This window comes from Vidua chalybeata, chromosome 24 (genome assembly GCF_026979565.1).
Source record: "Vidua chalybeata isolate OUT-0048 chromosome 24, bVidCha1 merged haplotype, whole genome shotgun sequence".
Taxonomy (NCBI): domain Eukaryota; kingdom Metazoa; phylum Chordata; class Aves; order Passeriformes; family Viduidae; genus Vidua; species Vidua chalybeata.
The window spans coordinates 6,796,386-6,821,591 of NC_071553.1; the positions used below are offsets into that span (position 1 = coordinate 6,796,386).

A 25,206-nucleotide genomic window follows, 5' to 3' on the forward strand; every position below is an offset into this window, starting at 1 on the left:
CTCTTTCTGCACAAAGGTCTCCTTTCTCCTGTGTTTCCAGGAGTGGGACTGGGCAGCATCAGGAATGTTTGCAGCAGAAATGACCAGCAAGCAGATGATCCCGCCGACGGTCCGTGCCAGCCTGGAAATACAAGGAAACACAGCCCCTCCCTTGCTATTTTGAGATGTGAATGTTTTAGGTGTGTTTTGTGGAACTCGGAGAAACAGCTCCAGCGCAGCCGCTCCCGAGCAGCGGAGCTATGTCTGAGCAGGAGCTGCGGACGCGCGGGGGCGCGGCAGCCCCGCCAACGGCACCGGAGGTTTGAGGGCACCGGAGCGCGGGGATGCGCCCGGGCCGCGCCGCCGGGCACGGCTGGGCTGCACTGCTGGGCTGCACTGCTGGGCTGCACTGCTGGGCACACCTGGGCACACCTGGGCTGCACGGCTGGGCTGCACTGCCGGGCACACCTGGGCACACCGCCTCCCTGGGCAGCCCATTCCAATGGGTACTCAATCACCCTTTCAGTGAAGAATTTCTTCCTAATGTTCCAACTAAACCTCCTCTGGTGCAGCTTGAGGCGCTCCCAGGAGTGGGGAAAACCATTGAGAACTGTTCTCAGCTCTCCAGAACCAGCGATGCCAAGCGCATCCCACGGAAAGTTCAGAGGCGGAGCGGCTGGCCGTGCTCTGCACAGAAAGGGTTCGCTCCCGCTCCGCTGTCCCGCGGCTTAGCGGAGTGCTGCCTCAGCAGCTCGGGCGGCAAAAATCCTGCTGCCCTCCGCAGAGCGCCCCGGCTGAGGCCTCCGCGGGCACCATTCCCTCCAGCGACCGCCCCCGCCCATCCAGGGCTCTTTGCTCGGCCACGGCAGGTAAAGAAATCGAAACGCTGATTTTGCACAGCACCTCCGCCCGGGAGAATTGCTCGGCCCTTGCGAAAGCTCCTCAGAGGGAAGTTGTGCCCGGCAGTGAGGGCGGTGCCCAGGTGAGTCACTGCCCAGGTGAGTGAGTCACTGCCCAGGCCAGCCACGCTGCAAAGCAGCGCTGTTAGAGGGCTGCTACGCAAAGGAAACAAAGATACTGTGGACACCCTTGGGCGAACCATCAGTGTCCAGAGTGAGGCCAAGCCCAGGTGCCAGGAAGGCAGCAGGACCTGGAGGTGTTGGGGGAGAGGAACTGTCCCGCAATGACGCGGGGCCGGGGCTCAGAACCGCTCTGAGGGCGCTGCTCTGCCGCGGGCACCGTGAGGGCTCTGAGGGCAGTGCTCTGCCACGGGCACCGTGAAGGCTCTGAGGGCACTGCTCTGCCAGGGGCACCGTGAGGGCTTTGAGGGCACTGCTCTGCCGCGGGCACCGTGAGGGCTCTCAGGGCACTGCTCTGCCACGGGCACCGTGCGGGCTCTCAGGGCGCTGCTCTGCCAGGGGCACCGTGCGGGCTCTCAGGGCGCTGCCCTGCCAGGGGCACCGTGAGGGCTCTGAGGGCGCTGCTCTGCCAGGGGCACCGTGAGGGCTCTGAGGGCGCTGCTCTGCCAGGGGCACCGTGAGGGCTCTGAGGGCGCTGCTCTGCCACGGGCACCGTGAGGGCTCTGAGGGCACTGCTCTGCCAGGGGCACCGTGAGGGCTCTGAGGGCACTGCTCTGCCGCGGGCACCACAGGCATTCACTCCTTCACCCGCCCCGAGCCTCCTCCAACGCGGCCCGTGTCCCCCTGTCCCTGCCCCGGGCTCGCACAGCCCTTCCCGCCGCCGGGACCCGGACCGGGAGCGGACCGGGAACCGCCGGGGCCCGCCCTGGACACAACCACGGGCCGGGGGCGGCGGCCCGGGCGGTGCCTCGGCCCCGCCCCACCGGAAGTGACGCACCAATCACGGCCGCCCGCTCGCTCTGCCGCGAACAAAAGGGATTTTCACCCGCGGCCCCGCCCTCCGCGCCGCCTCATTGGCTGTGCCCGCCCTCGCCCCGCCTTCCCCGCGGCGGATTGGCCCGCGGCCGCGGCGGCGGCGGCGCTGATTGGCGGGCGGGCCGTCGGTCAGCGGGCGGGGCGGGGCGGCCGATGGGGAGCGGAGCGGCGGCGGCGGCGGCGGCGGCGCGGGGCCGGGCAGGTCGGTGCGGTGGGGCGGGCGCGGCTCCGGGTCCCGCTCTCGGCGCGCTCCGGCCCGGCCCGGCCCGGCCCGGCCCGGCCTGGCCTGGCCTGGACCGGCGCGGCGCTGCCCCTGCGGGTGGGCAGAGGCAGGTGCGGGGCGGCGCGGCGCGGCCCGCGGGGCTGAGCGGGGCGGTGGCGGGGCCGAGCTCCGCTGCCGGCGGGGGCGGCTGCGGTCGGGACTAGGGCGGCCGCAGGCGGCGGGGAAGGGGAAGTATCGGGGGGAACGGCGAGATCGGGGGGCGGTGCCGGGGGGCCCGGAGGCCGGGGGGCGTTACCGGGATGTGGGCGTCGCTGCCCGGTCCAGCCGGGCCCGGCGGACCGAGAGGCGATGGAGCCGGCTGTTGTTCCCCGCACCCTCCTTCCTTCCCCGCGGCCGCGGGCTCCGGTGCGGCGTTTCCCTTTGTTCGCCGCGGTTGTACCGGGCCAATGCAGCGCGGGAGCCGCCGAGCCCGGCCCCTGCCAGTCGTTCGTTCCCCGGCCGGTGCCGCTCCCCGGCCGGTGCCGCTCCCGGCCGGTGCCGCTCCCGGCCGGTGCCGCTCCCCGGCCGGTGCCGCTCCCTGGCCGGTGCCGCTCCCCGGCCGGTGCCGCTCCCTGGCCGGTGCCGGTCCCGGACCGTGCCGCTCCCTGGCCGGTGCCGCTCCCTGGCCGGTGCCGCTCCCTGGCCGGTGCCAGGTCCCTGGCCGGTGCCGCTCCTCGGCCGGTGCCGCTCCCGGCCGGTGCCGCTCCCTGGCCGGCGCCGCTCCCTGGCCGGTGCCGGTCCCGGACCGTGCCGGTGCAGCGCCGGCCGTGCCGCTGGCGGCTGCGGCGGCCCGTGTCCCGGGCTGACCCGCGGTGCTCGCCCGTCCCGGGCCGGGGCCGGGGGCGGCAGGAGGGGCGAGGCTCCCCGGGCGCGGGGCTGAAGGTCAGCAGCCAGCGAAGGTTTCGGTTCTCTCTCAAGGAGCTCCGGTTGCTGCACAGGGGCTTCAAGGACCCACACCAAATCCATGTCAAAATTGTGCTAATTTTCTTCCTTCTGAGTATTACTTCAAAAACTAATGTGGTGAGGTTTTGGGGTTTTTTTGTTTTTTTGGTTTTTTTTTTTTGTGGGTAATGCCCTTTTTCCTTTAGGGCTAAGATACAGAGGTGAAGGAAATAGAAACACTTCTCATTTTAACCTATACCTCCACAGTAGTGATGCAATGCCAGGTAGCATTGTGGATACACAATTATTAAGTCTGTTAGCATTTTTTCATTACATACACATATGTAATTATTGAAACAACTCAAACACCACGCGATACACGCAGAAGCAGTTTCGGGAACTTGTCTGTCAAGACTTCTCAAACTGGTCATTAGCTTCTCCCATTAATGTGATTACACGACTGCCTGTGCTGGCTTCTGGAAAATGTCAGTTCCTCTTCAGGAGCACAGGAAAGAAAATTAAGCTGATTCAGAATTATCGGCATAGTTGCAGTGGTGTAGGTTTAGGAAATACCCTCTTTCAGAGGAAGAAGGAGCAACAAGCCTTGTTCTTGACGATGTTTTTTTAAAAAGTAGAAGAGTTTTGAGCCAAGGGCTCGCAGAGGATCCTGAAGCTGCCCTCCCCATGCCTCGGGCTGTGCGTTCAGCTCCCCTTGCGTTCCTGCCCGTGACTCCGGCCCTTGCTGAGGTCGCTGGGTGAGGTTCTCCTGTGCTGGCAACATTCTTTCGGTGGGTTCGTGCCCCTGTGTGTGTGAGAGCAGTGAAATGAAACCTGGCGTGGTGTCACGATCCTCCTGCCGTGATTGAGGGCGCGGAGGAGCTGCCAGGGCTGTGAGCTTATCTGGGTGTTCCTCAAGTGGCACATGCCAGAGATAACTCCCCCGTCTCTTGGCTCGTGTGGTTGTAGGGACACTTCAACTGCTCTCCATGGTTATTTTCAGTGAAATACTGGGAAATAACTTTCTTAGAAAGGTTTTATCTGCTTGGAGGGTGGGTATGGGTCTGTCAGGGAGACTCCAGTGGTCCATAGCTGAAAGGAAGCTCACCTTCAGGCAAGCAGAAAGTGATAATCTTGGTTTATGCTCTAAACTCTGGCTTATTGTCCAAAAATGGTGGTGTATCTCAGACTTGGGGAAAATATTTATATCATCAGACTAAACAACAAGGTCTTTGTGGTTTGTGATGTGTGTGAGTGCACTCAGTGTATTTCCCTGGATGTAAAGGGGTAACATGCCCTGGGAATTGCTGGATCTTGTTTCTGATGCTGGGAAGCTCTGTCTCTTGGTTAAAGCTTTGGAAATAGAGGGTCAGGTTCCCCAGCTGAGGTGGCCAGATCCCTTTGGTAGAATGAGACTGTTTGCAAGGGGTAGAACTGGGTAATTTAATAGAGTTGGTGTGATCTTTTGATAAAAAGTGGGATGAGGGAAGGCACAGGGATGTGTAGCTTGAAAGCAGCCTTGGAAAGGTCAGCTCAGGAGCCTGGAGGGCTGGGAATGGATTTGGATTTAGATTTGGATAGGGGAAAAGGAGCTCAAATACATGCTTATTAGCTCTCTGATCCAGAGATGCTTCTTGTTTCTGTAAAATAGTAACATCAAATGAATAGGGCTTTTTTGTCCCCCGAATTTTCAGCTCCCAAGTGTAGAGTGACCCTTAAAGGGAATGCTTGGGATTGTGATCCATTCAGCATAGCAGACATCTGCCTGGGGTGCTCTGAAAGTTCCCTGCAGATCACTGGAGGATACAGGTACATTTTGGTGGGCTTTTTTAGAGCAGTGACTTTATTTGTTGCATCTGCTCCCAGTCTGTTCCCTCAGCAGCATGAAGTAACCGATGCAAACAAAGCAGGTAGAGATCTTCTCTTGCAGCAGGTTGCACATGAGGAAGCTGAGGCTGTACCACTTACATACCTTTAATGTTACCTCTTGTTGTTGGATAAATGATTACTGTGCAAACTGGCTCCTGCTCTTTATTTCCCTTAAGTATTTTTACCTGTGTATTTTAGGACAGGGTTTGTTTATGTTATTAAGCACATTAAGGACTACAGAGGCATGCTAAGAATAGCATGGCTTGTTCCTGTAACACTGGGAAGAACAAGTCACAATGGGAGTAGTTAGAATATAGAGTAGAAATTATTGCTGCCCTGACTAATAGCTTTAAAATACCAAACTGCAGCTGGTAGCTGTCCTTGCTATAAGACTGAGCTCTTTGGTAGCTCTTGGAGAGATGCAGCTGCATTTCCACATCATCTCTTTTTAAAGGAAAGGCGTGGATGCAGTCATGTTGGAAGTCCATGTCCAACGCTTACTGTCCTGGGGTAACAGAAATATGTGATACATTTTGTTCTAAGATCTCCAAGGAATTCTCCTTTTTCAGTCAGGTTTATAATGCCCCAATGTTACTTGGTGAGTGTCTGGCGATAAAAGGCATTTCCCATTGGTATTGATTCAGTCTTAGAGCCTGTGAGTTTAGTCTGAGCAAGGACATGGTTTTGAGATCAAGCCATGCATCTCCTAAGCAGATGCTTGGATACTCCACATCTAAAGGCTGCCCAGGGAAATGCTGCAGCTTTGACATAAGCACCAACACAAACATGGTAAATATCAAAGACTAGAACCAGGCTATGTCTTTTCTCACTTTGTGTGGCTACTTCTTTATGTTTTAGCATTTCTTTGCTGCTTCTGTTGCCCTCTCTTCCATTTTTCCAAGATGACCAAGTTGTAGATCACACTCCTTCCACATGGTCTCAGCTAGCCAGGCTCCCCATGGCAGCAGAGCCCTCCAGCCGTGTCCGGAGCTGAGGGAGATGGTCAGGCTGCCACCCTGGGCATCTCTCTGGCAAGGTCCATTGACTGACCAGAAGTGATCAGTGCTGAAGAGTGACCAGCACTGCCCTGGCCTACAGAAAGGTGATTTTAGTCAATACAGTGAGTTCCCTAAATTGTGCCTTTGTGTCAAGTTTTGATCAGGGTTTTTGGACACAGTGACAAGTATGAGCAGATTTCCCAAACGTTCCACTCGTGGGTTTTCCTCTTGGATCTGTAAATGGATCTGCACCAGGGAACAGAAATGCAATGCTGGCAGATCTGTGGTGTCCAGTTCAGTTTGGTTTTGGAACAGCCAGCCGTGGTCACTTCACTGGCGTTTCCTTGAGCGGCCCATGCCAACGGGAGGGTGAGCCAGGAGAGCCTGTAAGAAATGTTGCTGCTTTATGGCATTTCATGGAAAACACTGTGTGAGGCAGGAATGTGAGTGTGATGAGACACTTCCCTGCTTAGCACAGGGGCACAGAGTTGATTTCTGATTTCTCTTGCTGTATGAAGACTGCAGAACTTTCTGTTCCCAGTGACTGGAAAACTGCTCTGGCACGAACAAGACAGAACTTGCTTTTGTGTGTAACTCTCCAAGGCACAGTTATGCAAATCAGTTGTAAAAGAGCAGTGACTTCAGACAAACTAGACTTCAGCTGAATGTTTTAGCTGGATAGACTTCTCCAGTAGGGGCTAATTTAACCCTTTATCACTTTCCACTGGAGTTTGATATCTCCAAGTAGCTTCTTCATGCTGTAGCATTTTCTGCTTGACACATAGTGTGGTGAAAGATGGACATGACTTGGACTCAGAAAAGTGTATTTGATGGTTGAGCAAAGCACAAGACTGTATCAATAGGTATAATTTCATCAGAGACAAGGATTTAGTCTGAAATTATTTCCATTTTTAACAAAATAATGTAACAAAAAGGCTTATTACAGGACAGTGTTAAGTGTATCAACAAAGATGCAAGGGAATAAGAAGCCTCTTTATGTGCAGTTCAGATGATGGATCTCTTATGCAGGCAGTAAAATTGTATTTAATAAATGAGGCTGATATTGAAACTGTTTGAAAGAATAGTAATTAAGTGTGTATTTTCTGTGGCATTGATTTTTGTGAAGTGGCTTGGGCCTGCTCCATCAGCATGGACAATGGCATTCCCAGGAAGCGAATCCCAGCACTGCAACATTCCCATCACTGCTGAGCTCCTGTGGGTGGCCACTTTGGCCTTCATTCATCACAGCTCCTCAGTGATGTTTGCAGCTGTGTGAGGCAGATGTGTAATCGGTATGACTTTCAGATATCCGTGTTTTTCCCCTCTCCTGTTAACTTTGGCTGCTTCTTGGTGAATGTTGTCCTGTCCTGTTAGCCCACACATTCTGCCATCGCCATCTGGGTGTGCATATGTTCCTGTCCCTTGGGAGGAGGTGACAAACGCATCTTCTGCAGCTGGCATTGGAAGCTGGAGAGAAGATATCCCCCCTCAGGGCAATTTGCAATCCAAAGAGCTGAAAGCTGAACTTAAATGGAGATTATATGTCATAGCTTCGAATACCGATCTTGATGTCCAAAGAAATGCCTGCTAAACTAGGTTTCATTATTTTTCAGGTTTTCAGGATGAATCTGGAAAAACTCAGCAAACCAGAACTACTGACGCTGTTTAGCATTCTTGAGGGAGAATTAGAAGCAAGAGATCTTGTCATAGAGGCTTTAAAGGTAGGTTTTAAGTATCAGGATAAGAAACAAACATGACAACAGTAAGTAAGTTCTGCAGAGAGCTTGTATCCAAGGTGAAGTTCAGAGGTAAAGATTCATTACTAGTTCAGAATCCCATTTTAATATCAGCAGGATTACACAGTAAATGCTGTAGATAATTTTTAACTTGGAATTCATTGTTGGAAGCTGGCTGCAAGAAGCGTTGTGGTATTGAGATACAGTGTTATGTGTGTGTTTCCATCCTTTCTGATAAAGTACCATGTGTTTCTGCTGTGTAAAAGGTCTGCCAGAATCCCTTTTTAGTTTTTTCTTTCTCCTTTAGCAAGGAGGGCTACTTGAAGCAGAAACTCTTCTCTCCAAGAGGGATCACAGATTAGTCTTTTAGTGACAATAACGTCACACTAAGTAAAAAGCGTCCGTGGCTTTGTGTTGACTAAGCCACCGTAAGCTGGCACTGCTGAGAGCAGCAGCCCTGAGTGCTCAGCTACTTATTCCTTCCCTTTGCTGGCACAAGCATTAGTGTAACGTTGCAGTGAGGCAGCTGCCAGCTAAAACTGCTCCAAAAAGCCAGTTTCAATCCGTGTCAGTGCAGCTGAGGTCGTGGAGCACATGGTGGGACAAGGCAGGGGTGGTGCTGGAGCCTCCTCTGGCAGGTGCAGGAAAACTGGCTGCTGTGGTGTGAGCTCTGTGCTGCTGCTGGCCTGGATCAGGGAGCCTGGGTCTCTGCACAGTTTGCTGTGTTGAGCTGAGCCTGGAAATTATTTTACAAAATACATTGTCCATGTGTAATTCTGCTGCTCTTTGAAGGATGCCTGGTTGGCAATCAGCCTCGACAAAGTGAAAAAAACAGTGCTATGAATGATGGCAGTGGTCAATTTTGGAAGGAATTAGTTGTGTCAGGGTTGAATCTTGAAGGCTTTTTCAAGCTGACCTGTCACTGCTCATAATGTATAAAACTTGCAGCTATTTCAAAAGAGGAATGGCAGCTTGCAGACCTGAGAGCTGCAGGGCCTTGCTTTTCCAGCAAAAGCTTCTCCAGCTTGATTCCAAACATCTTTTAGGGGAGTGGAGGCATATCCTTCTCCAGAACAGTTGGGATGCTTATGTTTGTTGTTAGTTGCTTTTGCATTTAGATAATCCTTTTATTTTGGAGGAATATTGTTACCCTCTCAAAACTATTGTTCAGGTTTGTTTTCTGTTTTGATACACACTTGCAAGTTTCTGCTCTGAACTGGGATCCCTTTTTTCACTGTGTGTGGTCAGAATGTGTTACCAAAACAAGCCTCCCTTCAGTATTTCAGTGTGAAATGTGTACAGTGGAGCACAGAGAGACTGATGGGAAGAAATGTAGCAGCTCCATTCCAGAGGCTTTTTATTGCCTACCTTCCAGTAGTGTAAAGCAATTATCTTTCCTGTTCAAATTTAACCTGCAGTTCCCCCTTGTGTGAGGAGATTAATGCCTTTGACATAATTTGTCAAGTACTCATAACTGAGAAGAAATTAAACTAAATTGTAACCTATGCTTGATAATTATGGAGTATAAAATACTGATCTAATCAAAGGTTAGGGCTATTTTCCCCTTCCTCTGTCAGGGATATGCTGTAGTGTTTCATCTCGGGATTGTGAGGACAGCTGGAGCTGGTGGGAAAGGGCAATGAGAGCTTCAAATCCAAGCTGGCACCCCTGGCATGTGGCGTGTGCCTGCAGCACTGTGGGATGTGGTAGGTGTCCAGCTGTGCTGCTCCCTGCCTCCAGAGCTTGTCCTCAGTGGTGCTGCAGCCCGGGCCTGGCTGCCCCTGCTGCCCTTCCCATCGGAAGGAAATTCGTGTCACTGCCTGGTCTGGGGGCTGGGCAAAGGTTCAGCAGCAGAGACCTTCCAGCTTTGCTTTGTCCATTTATTTGGAATATACAGCTAGAGAAATACTGGCCTTTCAGTGTTTTTGTCATTGTTTGCAGATAGTAACTGTGGTAACAGCTTTACCGTGCCTCACTGCCCGAAAGACTTTGTGTGTGACTAATTAAAGGAAACCTTGCTAATCTGTTTACTCGCGTTTTGATGCATAAAAGTGCTGCCCTGAAGAAAAAACAACTTCTAAGACTGAGTTAAAGATTTGCAGTCCTGAATGCATTTAGTTTGACGTGTATAAATTGGACAAATTGAGTTGTGATTTCCAGGAGAGGCGCTGGGATGCTGGGGCTGGGGAAGCTGGTTGTTCCACACACAGAGGAACTGTCTGACATGGTCTCACACAGCTCTCTCAGTTCCCTAAGTGTGGTGGACAGGGTGTCCTGCCTCGGCAGCTGCATTTCTTTGGAGGAGAAATAGTTTTATGTTAAATGTGGGTATATGTTGGAGCAGGTGGAGTTCAATCCTCTGAACTTTCTTAGGGGATTGCATAATCCTAAACCACAGCAGTGATTTTCTCCAGCAGTTATGTTAAACACGTAGATGCCAGTGGTTGGAAATCAGAATTTTATCTGCCTGTTTGCTTTCCCTCATAGTAACAAATACACATTTCCCTTCATGAGCTAATTTTACTTCTGCTTCAGATTTAAATCATTCTGAGTTCTGGTTGTTTGAGTCAAATCTTTTGGTACATTACAGAAAAGGACAGGCACTTGCAGAGGAAGAGTACCTTAATTTGTAAACATGTCATCTGACTGTAGTACAGCCTGCAATAATTGATATTCCTGCACACTTAGAGACAAACATTTTGCATCTGGCATTTAGCAGAGAGACTCCATGCGTGCAGATGACAAAGCTTAAAATAGTTTTCCTCTCCCTCATGGTATCAGGCACTTGTTGGCTGGCACTGGCCCCGTTTCTCTCTGTGTCAGAATCGAGCTGCTGAGCCAGGCGTTCCAGACACTGCTTGTTGAACTCGCTGCTTTTTTCTCCCTCTCTTCACCTCCTCTCCTCAGATCTTGGCTCTTTCTTCCTTACTGTCTGACAAACTGACTGTATTTAAAATATTCTTTCCCGGTGCTTCAGTTTGCTTCCTCTGTTTCAAAACCTCTTCCAAAAAAAAAAAAAAAAAAACGGCTTTTTTTTTTTCTGCCTGAAAGTAGCTTCCTGTCCACTACATAAATTTCAATGTTCTCCTTGGAACAGATTTTAAGCCTGACTTCTTATTGTGCTCCTTTTCCTGTAGTTATAATTGTGTTTATATCATCCAAAATCCCAGATGCTGTCAGAGAGTTGCATAATCCTGAGAGTTAGACTCTCAGTCCTTACTGCTGTGTAGGAAGGGTTGCATGAACCACAGGTTTGCCTTCTGAAATAGCACACCACGCCTGGAAACAATTCAATATTTAAATGGATCTCTATCACTGTGCTAGAGCACTTTGTTCCCTCCCCCCTGTTTTCCATACATTAGAACTGAAGTTCTGTTTACTTTTAGAAAACAGGAAACAGCTTTCTGGCTTATTCTTTTATGTTAATAAGGCCTCGGGCAATTTACGCTGGAATAGAAACTATTTTGTGTTAATGACTGGGAGCTGGTATTCATCTCTTTGCTTCTGAGTGCAGTGGTTCACCATAAAGCAATATTAATGCAAAACTAGGTGCTGTTTGTTAGTGGATTTTTAGAAATCCACTGTTAGAAATTAGGTTTACAGTGCAGTTTCAAAAACTTAAGTCTACCTCTTGTTTAAATAAAAAGCAAAGTTCAGTAATACAAAACCTTCCTGCTGTTAAATCTTTCACAGATGGGGCAAATTGGGCTTATGCATCACTTAGAAAGCAACTTCCATGGAGCAGTGTTCCCGTGGGTGCTGTCCTGCTGGAATGCAGGCATTCCTTACAGCTTTTCTTGCAAGCTTGGGGAATTTTTTTGTTTATTTCTTGCTTGAAGCAGCACAGTTTGCCAGTACCTTTCCAGAAGTGACTCTCCTCACCTGCAGAGCTGCAGGTGTGTGCTGAGCAGGAGCAGAGAGGTGTGGGGGTGCCTCCCCTGCTGGAAGGGCTCCTGCTCTTGTTCCAGCTCTCGGCTGCTGCTGGGTTCCCTGGTTTTGGGGTGAGCACGGAGCAGCCCTGGAGCACCACCCCAGGCTGCTGGGGCCAGGCACAGCCAGCCCTGCCCAGAGCTTCCCAGGAAATAGCTGCACTTCTGTGCTGCTTGACATTTCCTGAGAAAGCTGCTTCTGTTTTTCAAAGCTGATAACAGGTCTTACTTGGGCAAGTGTGGGTAGCTCTCGTTTATCAGGTCTGCTCACTTGATGTAATGATGGCAATTAAGACAGAAGCTGCATTTGAACAGTTTCCTTGGTGGCTCGGCCTGGCATTGCTGCAGAGCTGGAGCTGGTGCAACACTGGAAATCCCACTCCAGCATTTTGACATTTCTTTTTGGGCAAAGCAAGTGGTCCCCACCCCCATTTCCCTTCTCTCTCAGGGCTTGCTGTGACCTCAGCCTGTCTTCATTCCCAACTTCTGTCTCTGGGGAGAGAAGCTAATAGGGAAGTTCAAGGCAGTAAGGAGCTATTTAAAGCTTATTCCACTCTCTGCTACATGAAGGAGTAACTTCTGTGCAAATTATTACTGGAGAACTGCAAACTCAGTAGCTAGAGTTAATTAAGAGTGTGTTTGCTTTGTACCAAGGGTTAAAACCTGAACTCTGAAATTACAGGGAGGAGAAATGCTCTACTTGATGTCCAAAAAACACTTGAAATAGGTCCTGGAAATTCCCTGTTTGATGTTCCAGTAAAACAAGTTGTAAAGATTACTGAAGAGAGAGAGAATATTCTGTCACATAAACAAGGTTTCAGTAGAAAGTAATATTTTATTTAAAAAAATACAGAAATTGCTTATGAGAAACATTCATCCCAAAACAGCCTAGAAATGCCAAGAGGAAACAGTAGCTTTTTCCTAACAAAGCAAAGCCTTTGCTTTGCCTGCCTGCACAGGAAACATCTTTTCAGTTGGGTCAGATGTTGCTTCTGCCCCATAAAATCAGAATTATCTCTTCCCAGAAGGACTAGCAGTGGTCCATCACCCAAATTTGAGCTCAAAGCCAGCCAGTTTCACATGGAACCCCCTCTGCTTATGCCTAATTTTTCCAGTCTTCTGGAAGTTTATTTTTAAGGGTAGTTCATATGTATTGTTCCTTCTTTTTTTTTAAAAGCACCCCAACCTTATATGTTATCTTCTTTTCCTGTTGGGAGAGGTCAGTTTAATAGTCTTGAAAATTGCTGAATAATCCATTTAGTTGCTTCTGGAATTCGAGTATTTTGTTGGGAAATTGACAGTTCTGCAGGTTTGAGATGATAGAGGAGGAGGTACTAAATTAGAAGATGTAATTGCACAGAATTGCATCTTCTTTCATAGCACCATTGCTGATGTTTGAGGTATGTGTGACACTGCATTTTGTAACCTTATTTCCTTTTCATTTAACCTTGACTTTCTGTGGATTTGTGTTTTTTGTGCTGGGATCTGAGATCTAGGTTGATTTTTTTCTTTTTTTTTTTTCACTTGGAGCTCACTAATAGAGTATTCCTCTACCATCACGTTCCTTCTGTACTGAAAGCTGAACAACAACTGTATTTAAGGTAGAATCCAGTTCAGACAGGACAAAATCAGAAGTGTTGAAGATGTTTGGACATGACCTCCTGTAACAGAGGAGCTGAGCTGCAGAGCTGTCTCAGGGAGGAGCACAAGCCATGGCAGAAGTCATTCTCTGTGACATTTCCACACCTGTATAAAACAGCCTCTGGAGATTATGGCACTGTGACTTCATTTTCCAAGAGCTGCCTCAGTGATTCAGGTGGCCCAGCTGGCTGCTCTGTAGCACAGAGGTGTCACAGGCTGGACAATCCCTGTTTGCATTTCCAAGTGCACAGTGGCCAAAGCACTGGGTTTGTTTTTGTAAACATGGTGTGGTCGGTGTAGGATGACCTGGTTAAGACTTTCTCCAGTCTAGACAGCTTTAATTAAATGTTTATGCTCTGCTGGCTACTGAAGAAGAATAGCTGGACTTGAGAAAGCTCTTAATGTTATGATAGTCTCATCTGTTTGTCATGCTAGTTCAGGAAAATACTTAATTGCTCAAAGCAGCAAGGAAGAACTTCTTGTTCTTTCCCAAACAGGAAATAAACCACCCCACTGAATTCAGAGTGGGTGGTTTGTTCAGAGTTCAGAGCCCAGTGCTGTGAGGAGCAGAGGAAAACATGGCTTTTGTTACACCTTCAGTACTGCAAAGAGCACCTTAATCTCAGTTTTTGGAGCTCTTATCTGGTAGAAGCTGCCCAGCAGTAAAGGCAAGGTTTGTTTACACAGTTGAAGCACTGGCACCCTTCTGAAGGGTCTCTCCCATGTTTCTGGGTAGAATGGCCAGCACTGGGATGAGTTGGGATTTAGTTCATCTGTCAGAGCAGTAAGGCCAGCTGGATGGAGATCCCAGTTCATATTTACAGACTTATTAATGCTTGAGTCACTTAGAAATTCCCTCCACACTTATATGGAGCTTTCATTGAGTCATTTTTATAAACACTTCAGAAAAACAGAAGATTCCCTGTTCCTAAAAAAAAGCCAAACCTGTAGTTTTTCCTGTGATTCATTAAAGCTCATTATCCAGGGCTAGTCTCCCATTTCCAGGGCTGATCTTTTCCTTCCTCTCCTTTTTATTATTGTGTAAAGTTAGAACAATATCTGAAGCTCTGATCAAAGGTATCCACAGTTCCTGACGGATATTGCTGATAGAGAGGGAGGGGTATCTCTAAGTGTGAGCTGTTCCTCTGTGTTTGTTTACTGCAGGGTTAAAATCCAGCTCCAAACTGGAATCACGGGATGGATGTCTCTAATTTGGTCATGGAGAAGATATTTTGGGTTGGGTTTTTTATGCCTCTTGTCAAGGTAATACAAACACTTTTCCTTTAAAGAGCAAAAATCAATTTTTTTTAGTTTATTTCATGTTAATCATGTGGCTGCATTTCAGAATGCAGGTGGGACCAGCAAATCTCACCAGCGCTTTGAGTAAAACCAGGTTTTATTATTTAACTCACACTGTTCCAGTGTAGCTCTACCAGCTGTTGTGTGGGGATGTTCCACAATTCTGTGACTCCTGCTCTTGTGTGCTCGAGGGAACCATTTGTGGTTTTGATACTGGGACATCACAAAAGAGCCCTTCCAAGAAGTACTGGCTGTCTTTTCATTTGAGGCAGGCCCAGTCTTTCTTGTCTAAATGATGATCCTCATGCAGTCCCATAAGAAAGGGGCGACAGTTTGCCGTTCCTGCTCCCTGGAAGGGTTTCTGGGAAGTGCACAGCGAGGCTGGCACAGGCTGGCTCTGCATTCAGAGCAGGGAGCTTTGTTCAGCTGAATGCCATTCCCAGCATCAGCAGAGTTGGGCTGGTGTGGGACTCGTGTCCAGGGCCCTCCACCAGCTCCAGAGCTGCTGTGCTTGGCTTGGAAAGGGTGACCTGCTGTCTGTGCTCTGCCCAGCTGGGAGCAGAAGGGTGAAGCACACCTGGGAAGGTGCACACAGCGCTTGTTTGGAGCAGTTGCTCAAGGGAAAACGTGTGTGCTGTGGCAGGAAAAGGGCATTTAGGGTCAGAGCCCTTCTGTAGGTCGCACATGCTAAAGTCTGTTCTAAATTAAACACACTTCCATAAAGGTCCCGGGGCTCACTCCTGCATTTCAGTGCTGCAGGTGTCTCGAGCAGAGGGAAAGCCCCTTCCTTCTCTTGGCCTCACCGAGGACATGCCAGTGCAGACCAGAAAAGTCATTTATGTAGAAAAGTGAAGGTGTGCACTGTCATGGTTAGCAGTCCTTACAGGACTGGTGACCAGAGGAGCCAAGCTGAAGTCTCATGTTCAGGTGTTATTTCTTGGCAGGTGCATCAGCTCTGCTGGGCATGGGGTGGTGCTGTCAGTGACACGCAAGGGGAATGGAACACTGTCATCACAGGTTTCCACAAATGCTCAGAATTCAGCCCAGAACCATTTCACTGGAAATCAGTGGTTATATTTCTTTGAGCCAAGACACCTCTGAGGGCTCTTTTGAATCTACATCTGGTTTTCTGTGTCTTCTGTTGCATAAATATTTGGTTTCTTATCATGGTGGTGAACACACAGATAATACTTTCATATCTGTCTATGAGATTCTGTTTTGTTTTTAGACCTTTACAGTCATCATTGAATAGGATAAGCCTATGGGTATCCTAACAAACAGACTTCCAGATGGAATGGCTGATTCATGGAATATTTGGGGTCGGAAGAGACCTCTGAGCTCATCGAGTCCAGCCATTAAGCACTGTAAATGTAGAGCCTAGTACGTGTGAGTTGTCTTAATTCTACAAGCACCAAAGGAAACTTCATCATTCCTGTCTTGCTGCTTGAGAAACTAAACTCTGTTTAGTCTGGATGAGAACATTAAAGATTTTATTAACAATTCACAGATTTATGGGTCTTGCAAGAATGGAACTCTTTAATTGCTCAACACAAAATTCTTTGATGGTGACATAGTCAAGGAAACCACACAACTGCTTCTTTCACTTATGCACAATAAATGATTAAATCTTTTGTTGAGCAAGAGTTGGGACTTACCTTCTTTCCTTTCACACAGCTGTGGAATGTAAGTCATGGCTCTGGCAGGTAGCTGTGGTGTGAGGATGTTTGTAGACTGAATATATTGTGGAGATGCTGTGTTTTTAAGCAAGATTTGTCTTTATTTCCTTTATTTCTAGCAGATAACAGGATATGCATCAGACTGTTAAATTCTTTTTAAAAAAAGAAAACTGGAAAAAAGGAGTATTAACTACAAAGCCCTGTTTCTTTAGCTAGTTTAAATATATTAAAATGCAAATTTGTTTTTGTGTTGCAGGCCCAGCACAGGGACACATTCATTGAGGAACGCTATGGGAAATACAACATCAGTGATCCACTGATGGCTTTGCAGAGAGATTTTGAGACGCTGAAAGAGGGGAATCATGGTGAAAAGCAGCCAGTGTGCTCCAATCCTTTATCTATTTTGAAAGTGGTGATGAAACATTGCAAGAATATGCAGGAAAGAATGTTATCCCAACTAGCTGCTGCGGAAAGCAGGCACAGAAAGGTAGGATTTGCCTCAATTAAGATATGCACAAGTTATAGTTGCATTTTAGTAACAAGTTAAAGATAATAACAAGTTACTTCAGCAAAAGCACTTAAGTTCCCCGAGGCTTGGTAACTGAAAGGACTTTGCAACTTTGTTTAAACGTCTCACTCCAGGTGATGCAGCTGATGAGTTTTAATTCCAGAATGTGAAATATATACAAGATGCTTTTGTTAGGACACACCAAAAAGGATCTAGCTTACAGCTGGGAGGTGTAATGCTTCCCAAAATGCAAAAAGGGTTCCTGGAAGATGGAATTCTCAGCAGACCTATCACTGCTCTGCCTGGGACTTGTTCTCCACGGTTATTGAAGAGCTGCTGCCAGGGCAAGGCACCTCCTTGTGCTTCCCTAAGGAAGTATGGAGTGACCTAAAGTATTTTTCTTGCCATTTGGCCTCTTTAATGAAGCACCTATTATTCTTCAGACCTTTAATGTATATTGACACCAATAAAGTGCTTGGTCATGTATCAGACCACACTACCACAAAAATTGATGTCACTAGAAGAAAGAACAAGGCTGTTCTTTTCAGCCAAATGTCCAACTAAGTCATACACTAAAATCAGATATTTTTTCACCTTTTCCTCTTCCTGTCTACGTCTGTGAAAGCTTCCCGTATATTTGATGATATTTAAGCATTATTCGGAAGCTTAAATTTCAGGAAGACTGAGGAGCTGCTAAATTCATGGTGAGCATGTGTTGGGAGAGCTTAGTTTTGGTGATGAGATAAGAAGAGCCTCTTGGGAAGTTTGTATTCTGGCTTTTCTGTTAATAGCATTTCAATTATTCATGTAATTCAGTGTTAAAGCTGAAGGAGCTCCTTCACTGGGCCCTTATGGGAAGCAGTTTCACTTCAAGAGCTCATCTTGTTCTTAAGTGGAAGAACAAATTAATGTTCTTTAAAATAAACTTTACACTGGAGTCCTCAAATCCCTGTAAGGCGCTGGGAGAAGCCTGAGTGGGAATTGCTGCTGGAGCCACAGCAGGGACTGTCCTGCTGTTAGAGCCCTGTGTCTCCTGCATGCAGCACCTCTGCTCCTGCTGGGCCTTGCATTGATGGTCCTGCCAGGAAATTCTGAGTTTCGAGGGACAAGAGGCACAAACTGAAATACAGGAATTTCCAGCTGAGTATGAGGAAAAACTGACTGACTTAGAGGGTGACAGAACACTGGAACGGGCTGTGGAGGGGTTGTGGATTGTCCTTCCCTGCCAATATTCAGAACACTCCTGGACTGATCTGTGCAATCTGCTCCAGGGCAAGGCCTTGGCAGGGGGGTTGGGCTGGGTGAGCTCCAGAGATCCCTTCCAGCCCCAACTGTTCTGGAATGAGGGCACCATTCATGACATGAACCTCCCAAGGATATTGCACAGTCTGGGGGAAAAGTGGGCAATTTAGATATTTAATAATAAAATGAACATAGACCCAGCGTGAGGTTTCCCTAACGTCTTTCACAAACTGACTCAGTTTGACCAGATAATAACATGTATTGGACTTGTCCAAAGCTGCTTTTCTGTGGTTTGAGTTGAGCTCGGCTGTCTGAAGCTGCCGTGGTGGCTCTCCCGTGCCATTCTGGAGCTGTGCAGAGGCACTGAGCTGGCATTGAGTGGCTGCTGTTTGTTGGGCAGGTGATCCTGGACCTGGAGGAGGAGAGGCAGCGGCACGCCCAGGACACGGCCGAGGGGGACGATGTCACCTACATGCTGGAGAAGGAGCGGGAGCGGCTCACCCAGCAGGTACCAGCCACAGCAACCCTGGGCAGGCAGCTGGGCAGGGCTGTGCTGGGAGAGTAGCAGGAACCTCCCTCTGTAAGGCACTCCTAGCTTTTATCATCTTGGTATGAAAAGCAGCCTTACATTGCTCTGTGTGTTTTGGTAGCTGAGCAGGGCTAAAAGGTATTAACAGGCAATCAAATGCTTTGAAATCTTACTTCAGCCTGGAATCTGAAGAGGTCTGAAGAACAGGATAGCATTTACAATTGATGGGTCCCTGCAGTACTCAAAATTCAGAATAAGTCATGGAAGATCTCCTGGGGGTGTTGTTCAGAGATGCTAATAAATATTTAAGCCACTGTTTTCTGTTACTCAAGCGCTGTAGCCTTTGTTAAGCATACATAACACATCAGCATTTTAAAGCCTAAATGCCTTTAAAAGGCAAACTGACAAAGTGGTAAATGAGGTGGAAGGGAGCTTTGCTTGTTCAGTCAGTGCATGGCACACTGGTGTGTATCTCACTAAAGGCCAATCGGATTTCATACAGGATAAAACTACTAGTAAGTAATAATTGTTACTGTGTGCAAGCTGAGTTGTCCCAGACTATTTTGCTGATTTCTGGTGCAGTAACCTCTTTCTTAGCCATTTTCATTTTTTGCTGTGTAATTTCTCCAAGATACACAGTAAACCTGTTCCCTTTTGGGGTATTGCCCTTCATTTACTTTCAGGAGGTTTTATGGTACCCTTAAAATCTCTTTTGTTCTTAACTTCCAGGTGGAGTTTGAAAAGTCCCAAGTGAAAAAGTTTGAGAAAGAGCAGAAGAAGCTGTCGAGCCAGTTGGAGGAGGAAAGGGCACGCCACAAGCAACTGTCTTCCATGCTTGTTGTGGAGTGCAAGAAAGCCACTGCCAAAGCAGCTGAAGAGGGCCAGAAGACAGCAGAACTGAGCTTGAAATTGGAAAAGGAGAAGAGTAAGGTGAGTAAACTGGAAGAGGAGCTGGCAGCCAAGAGGAAGAGGGGTTTGCAGATGGAAGCACAAGTAGAAAAGCAGCTCTCAGAGTTTGACATTGAAAGAGAACAGCTGAAAGCTAAGCTGAACAGAGAAGAAAACCGTACAAAAGCACTCAAAGAAGAGGTGGAATGTCTGAAGAAAGCCCTGAAAGAGCTGGAGGCTTCTTGCCAGGAGCACAGTCCCTCCAAGCCTGTGCATCCCAGCCCCTCGGTGACCTCCAGGGGGGTCACAACTGACAGTCCCTCAGTGAAGTCTGTGTCCTGCCAGACCGAGAGTCTGCAGGCAGAACGGGCAAACCCTGCCAGCACCAGCAAAGCTGTTCACACCGTGTTTGCCAGCCCCTCTACACCTGCTCATTCCTATGCAAAATCCAATGGGCATTGTGACACAGACGTGCAGATGGGTGGGGAGACAAATGCTGCAGAGAGCCAAGTTCACAGGGAGAAATCTGCTGCAGCCTCAGAAAGTGCAGTAGAGAATGGAAGTTCTCCTGTAAGAACAGAGTCACCGGTGCACCTGATGTCCCAGCTGCCTTCTGCTGGGGTGTCCCTGTCTCCCAGCAGCACAGCTGCCTCCTCTCTGACCCCTTCTCCCTGCTCCTCGCCAGTGCTGACCAAACGCTTGGTGGGAGCCTCGGCCAGCAGCCCTGGCTACCAGTCCTCCTACCAGGTGGGCATCAACCAGCGTTTCCATGCAGCTCGGCACAAGTTCCAGTCCCAGGCGGAGCAGGAGCACCAGGCGGGCGGCCTGCAGAGCCCACCCTCCCGGGATCTGTCCCCCACCCTGGCAGACAACTCTGCTGCCAAGCAGCTGGCCCGCAACACAGTCACTCAGGTGCTGTCCAGGTTCACCAGCCAGCAGGGCCCCATCAAGCCTGTCTCCCCTAACAGCTCCCCTTTTGGCACGGACTACCGAAACCTGGCAAATGCTGTCAGCCCCAAAACCGACTCTGGGCACTGTCCAAGCCCTGTCAAGGTTTCCAGCCCGCTGAGCCCGTTGTCTCCTGGAATTAAGTCACCAACCATTCCTAGAGCAGAAAGAGGGAACCCTCCACCCATTCCTCCGAAGAAGCCTGGCCTCGCTCAGTCACCTGCTGCTCCTGCTCCTCTAACCAAAACCTCTTCCCAGGCCTCCTCCCTGGGTGCCCCCACGGACGTGGCGAGCAGCTGCTCTAACAACACTGTCGTGTCAAATGGCAAAGACCTGGAGATCCTCCTGCCAAGCAGCAGCTAGTCTCCAGAAAATGGGAATGTGACATTCCACAGCTTAGCTTACCCCAGAGCTAAGACACTGTTTTTCCACTCCATGTTATTTATTTCCATAGTAGCAGATTCTGTCTGTATAAAGCATTTAGTACATTTTTTTTCTTTTTAATAGGTAGGAAAATATTTTTGTTTATGAAGAAACCTTAACTACAGCTATACAGTAGCCTCCAAATGTCTCATGGCAGCAGTCAAATCATTAGAGATAACAACCATAATCATGTGGTGGGACCTATCAACCTCTAATGGGACTGAAATGCTACTTTTAAATTATGCAGAAGTAATTTTTGCAGACTTTTTATTCCAGATGAACATTTTATAAAAGTGCCTGAACTAAGCCTGCAATATGAATGTGATTCTTGGGAAAAGGTGAGGAGGGGAAGATCTAGCTGCAGAAACAAATTCTTCTGAGTCCTGAATGTTGAAACCAACACTGGTTTTCCTTTTAATTCTTTCCATTTGCTAAGGTAAGTTAGCAAATGTGCTACAAGTTCTGCCAGGTGAGCACCAGACTGGTGCAGCCAGCCAGGCTGTGTCCTTCAGGACATAGCTCCCAGCTATTTGAGGAAGCACACAGGAGTTTCTTGGGATAAAATTTAGTTGTGATATCATCCAGATTACTTCTCTGTCAGTATTCCTTGTCAATATAGTTCTTTCTGCTTTCCTGCCAAGATGCCTGTGTGCTTTAAATGGCTGAACTCTGGTTTCTGGTGTATCACCTGGAATTTTCAAGCTCTTCAAGCATTCTACTGTTGTGTGTAGAACTTCTGAGAAAAGGATCTTTCTGTCACTTGACAAAGATCTCACTATTACTTGAAAAAGTAATTCATCCATCCAATACAGGTTTTTTGCAACACCTGTAACATGGGATCTTCAACTTTAAACAAAAGCAATAATTTTGTTCCTCCTCTGTGTCAGTTAAGGCTGACTGACCTGGGTTTTACCCACTAGCTGTGGCTAGCTTTCCTTGGCTGCAAATATGGAACCAAATCATTGCTGCTGTGGAATTGAATATGTGGATATGTGTAAGTATGTCACACACATACATAATAAACACACAGTGTATTAGGGAAGTGTTTATCTCTTCTTGATCTTCTGCCTCATATGAAGAAAACATGGCAATTCACTGAGATTTTAAAAAATTCCTCAGTGAGGAATTGCCTAAGTTTGAGGCAGATCTTGTGTGTGAAGAAGTATTTGGACCCAGGAGAAGCAGCTGATTCCTGTGCAGAAATGTTTGCTGCAAGAAAACCAACAGGCACAGCACAGTGGTTTTCTGAGTCATTGTGCTGAAAAATACAGGACAAACACCTGAGATCAGTGGCAGAGGCTGAGAGCACGACGCCGAGTTAACGATCTCGGGTGTTGGACGTGAGCTGATCCTAAATTTAGAAACTGGACTCGCTGCTCGGTGTCGTCCAGCATTGAGCACTTCCCTCAGCAGCAGAGTGGTGTTTGCACAGAGCACAGCTCCCACTGCCAGAGACGTGTTCTCCTTCGTCAGTTTTCACTGTTTCATTAGGCAAAATCCCTTTGTTGTGGGAAGATCCCTGTGCCAGGGGAGGGTGCAGAGCTGCCCATAGTTCCTTGAGGTTCCTTGAGGCTCTGAGCCTCATCCCACAGGACGTGGGAGCTCTGTGCTGCTTTGAGGTGGCTGTTGTTGGAGTGACCCCACACAGCCGTGGCAGGGGGTTAGAGGTTTGCACAGACCTTTTAGTAGCCTTTTAGGTAGTGGTATTATGGGCTGGCTGTTGTTCCTAATCCAGTGGAACAGTCTGTGTATTAACAGCGGGGACATGGAGGCAACCAGGGCTAAATGGGCAGTGACTCTTTTGGAAGCACATTTATTACTTTTTTAACTAAGTGTCCACAGCAGATTTTTTTTTTTTGCTCTTGCTGAGAGTAAATGTAAAAATGGATGGGCAGATAGATTTTGGCCCATGTATCCCTTCTGATTGAAAAGTGAGGCTTTTGTATACACTGCTTTAATGAGTTTCTTTACTTTTACATTAATCTGACTGGTATTAGCCCCTTTCGTTATTGATAGCTCTAGAGAGAGATACTATGATGAAGTCTAATAGGAAATGCACTGAGTACTGTTTCTTCTAAAATATAATATGGGAAGGGGTATGCAAAAGAATGTATTTTTGCTAGTAGACTAACTTCTGAAAGAAACTAAGCACAAGGGATTAAAATGGATCCAACTAATTCAATAAGACATTTAGAGTTAGTTTTAACTGTTGATGTAGATCCTGTGTGAAAGCAACTAAATATTTTCCTCTCTAACTCACATGTGTCCTAAGCAGACATTGTTGCAGAGTTTGTCACTGGCTAATGGAGTATAATGAAGTGCAAAACATATAACACTAGTATTAATTCATTAACACTTGTAAATTTGTAAAGCCAAGTGTACCAAGCTGAAGTCTTTAATCATTTTTATAGCTGATGGCATTAAACATGTTAAACACTCATATTATCAATAAAGGATTTTATTTTTAAGATGTGCAAATTGCTTAAGGAAATGTTTGCAGTTGGGGCTGCCCAGCAGGAGAGAGTTCTGCTGGTGGTAACTGGGCATCTGTGCTCACCTGGAACCTGGAGCTTTAATGGAAGCTCTGAAATGTCAGAAGAAAGAGAATTTCTTGGGAGTACAATGGATCCTGAGCAGTCTTGGCTGCTGCAGCCAGAACATATTGCTCCTCCATCTCCACCCACCTGCAGCTGCTGGTGCTGGAAGTTGGGAGGTGCCCTGGGGCAGCTGTGCTTCAGGTGGCACAGCAAACTCTGGATGCTCCAGATGGATGCTCTGGCTTTTAGGTATTTTTAAGTAAAAACAGTTTTCCTAGAGTACCTCTTTGCCACAGTGTCACGATTCGGAATGGATGACACTTTATAATAATGAACACTGTGGGGCTTGGGGAAGGAGATGCCCCCGTCCCCTGCTGCTGCCTCAAACAGGATGCAGCCTTATGGAAGCTCCCTCTGCCGCCGAGAATTGCAGCTCAGTTATGTCGCAGGATACAGCTGGGAGCAGAGCCTGGCTGCAGAAAAGGCTGCTTTGTCTGGGATGCAGCATGTCCATGCACAGAACCACCACCCCTCTGCCCCGGAGAGCTGGGGCTGCTCCAGGTGCCTCCCTGCCCTTCTGCAGGGCATAGCCCACAGCTCCTGAGCCTCAAGAGTGACCTGCTTTTCTTATCTTTGCCTGTTTACCTGTTCAGTTAAACAGGTTTTGCAACAGCCTGGGAAGAAGCTCTTTGTTCATCTCTCCAGGCTTGATGACATCCCCGAGGTCGTGCCAGTGCTGGTACCAGCCAAAAGCCACCAAACTGGTGCTGCTTCCTGCCTGGGACAGCCGGAGGTGAGGAGCCCTGCCCGGACAGGAACGGGAGCTGGTGTGGCCCAGCCACAGCCCCGATGGCTTTTTATAGCAGCAGCGGTGGCAGGTCCTTGCCCAAGCGGGGAATGCTGACAAGCCCTTGGCTAAGCAGCTCCGGCTCCTCGTGCCCTCCCGGGCGCGGTGTGTGCGCCGGGCACGGGCGTTATCCCGGCCCGGCTGCGCTGCGGCCGGAGCCCGTTTCCAGTCCTGCTCCTCGTCCCGCTGCCCGCTCGCAGCCGGTCCCTTGGGCACGGGGCATTCCTTCACCCCCGAAACGCAGCCGTGCCAGTCCGGCTTCCTCGTGTGCGGGGCGAGGAGGGGACCCGGGGGATTGTGGGGGGTACGGAGAGGGGTCCAAAGTCTGTGCAGGGCAAGGAGGGAGCCCAGGGATTTGTGAGGGGGAAACAGCAGCTGGCTGTGGGGCTGTGGCTGGGAAGCGTCGTCCCGAGCCACCTCTGCCCCCGGGCGGAGCCCCCGATCCCACCGGCCTCCAACGCGCCCGGGCCGGGCAGGAGAGCTCCAAGCAGCCTGGGAGAAGGACAAGGAGCTCAGGGGCGGGCAGGGATGCTCAGGCGCCGGGCAGGAAAGCTCAGGACAGGGCAGGGATGCCCATTGCAGCCCTGGAAGGGCTCGACCCGTGCGCGGCGCAGCGGGGCCGCTGGAGGGCGACCGGCGCCCGGGAATGGGCCGGGGAACGGGCCGGGGAACGGGCCGGGGAATGGGCCGGGGAACGGGCCGGGGAACGGGCCGGGGAACGGGCCGGTGAACGGGCCGGGGAATGGGCCGGGGAACGGGTCGGGGAACGGGCCGGGGAACGGGCCGGGGACCGGGCCGGGGCCGCTCCCCGCCCGCCGCCCCCGCCAGGACCCGCCCCGGGTCGCTCCGTGCGGGACCGCGCTGGGCAGCGGCAGCACCGCAGCCGGGACGGGAAACGGGGCCCCGCCGCTGGGCTCCCACATCGCAGGCAGCCCCCAGCGAAGGGCAGATCCGTCACAGCACACCCCTGTTGCAGGACAGCCCCATCGCAGGGCATCGCATCACCGGGCACCCCCATCACAGGGAATCCCCCGGGTAGCGTGGTTGCCCCCAAAAGCTGCAACCCACATTTCTGTCAGGAAAAACTCTTTTGCCTTGGCGTGCATTCAGCCTGAGCAGAA

General features: G+C 49.4%; 1 protein-coding gene across 2 annotated transcripts; it reads left to right on the top strand.

Moving 5' to 3' along the window:
• The first annotated feature begins 616 nt into the window (after positions 1-616).
• Positions 617-23,169, top strand: CTTNBP2NL (CTTNBP2 N-terminal like). Of its 2 annotated transcripts, none has more exons than XM_053964113.1 (5): positions 617-961; positions 7,496-7,603; positions 16,420-16,650; positions 18,314-18,421; positions 19,172-23,169. In XM_053964113.1, exons 2-5 carry the CDS (start codon positions 7,505-7,507, stop codon positions 20,639-20,641), a joined length of 1,908 nt encoding a protein of 635 aa, XP_053820088.1. In that variant the 5' UTR covers positions 617-961; positions 7,496-7,504; the 3' UTR covers positions 20,642-23,169. The 2 variants fall into 2 exon arrangements, with proteins under 2 accessions (XP_053820088.1, XP_053820087.1); XM_053964112.1 differs by lacking the exon at positions 617-961 and adding an exon at positions 2,143-2,207.
• Positions 23,170-25,206: the final 2,037 nt, after the last annotated feature.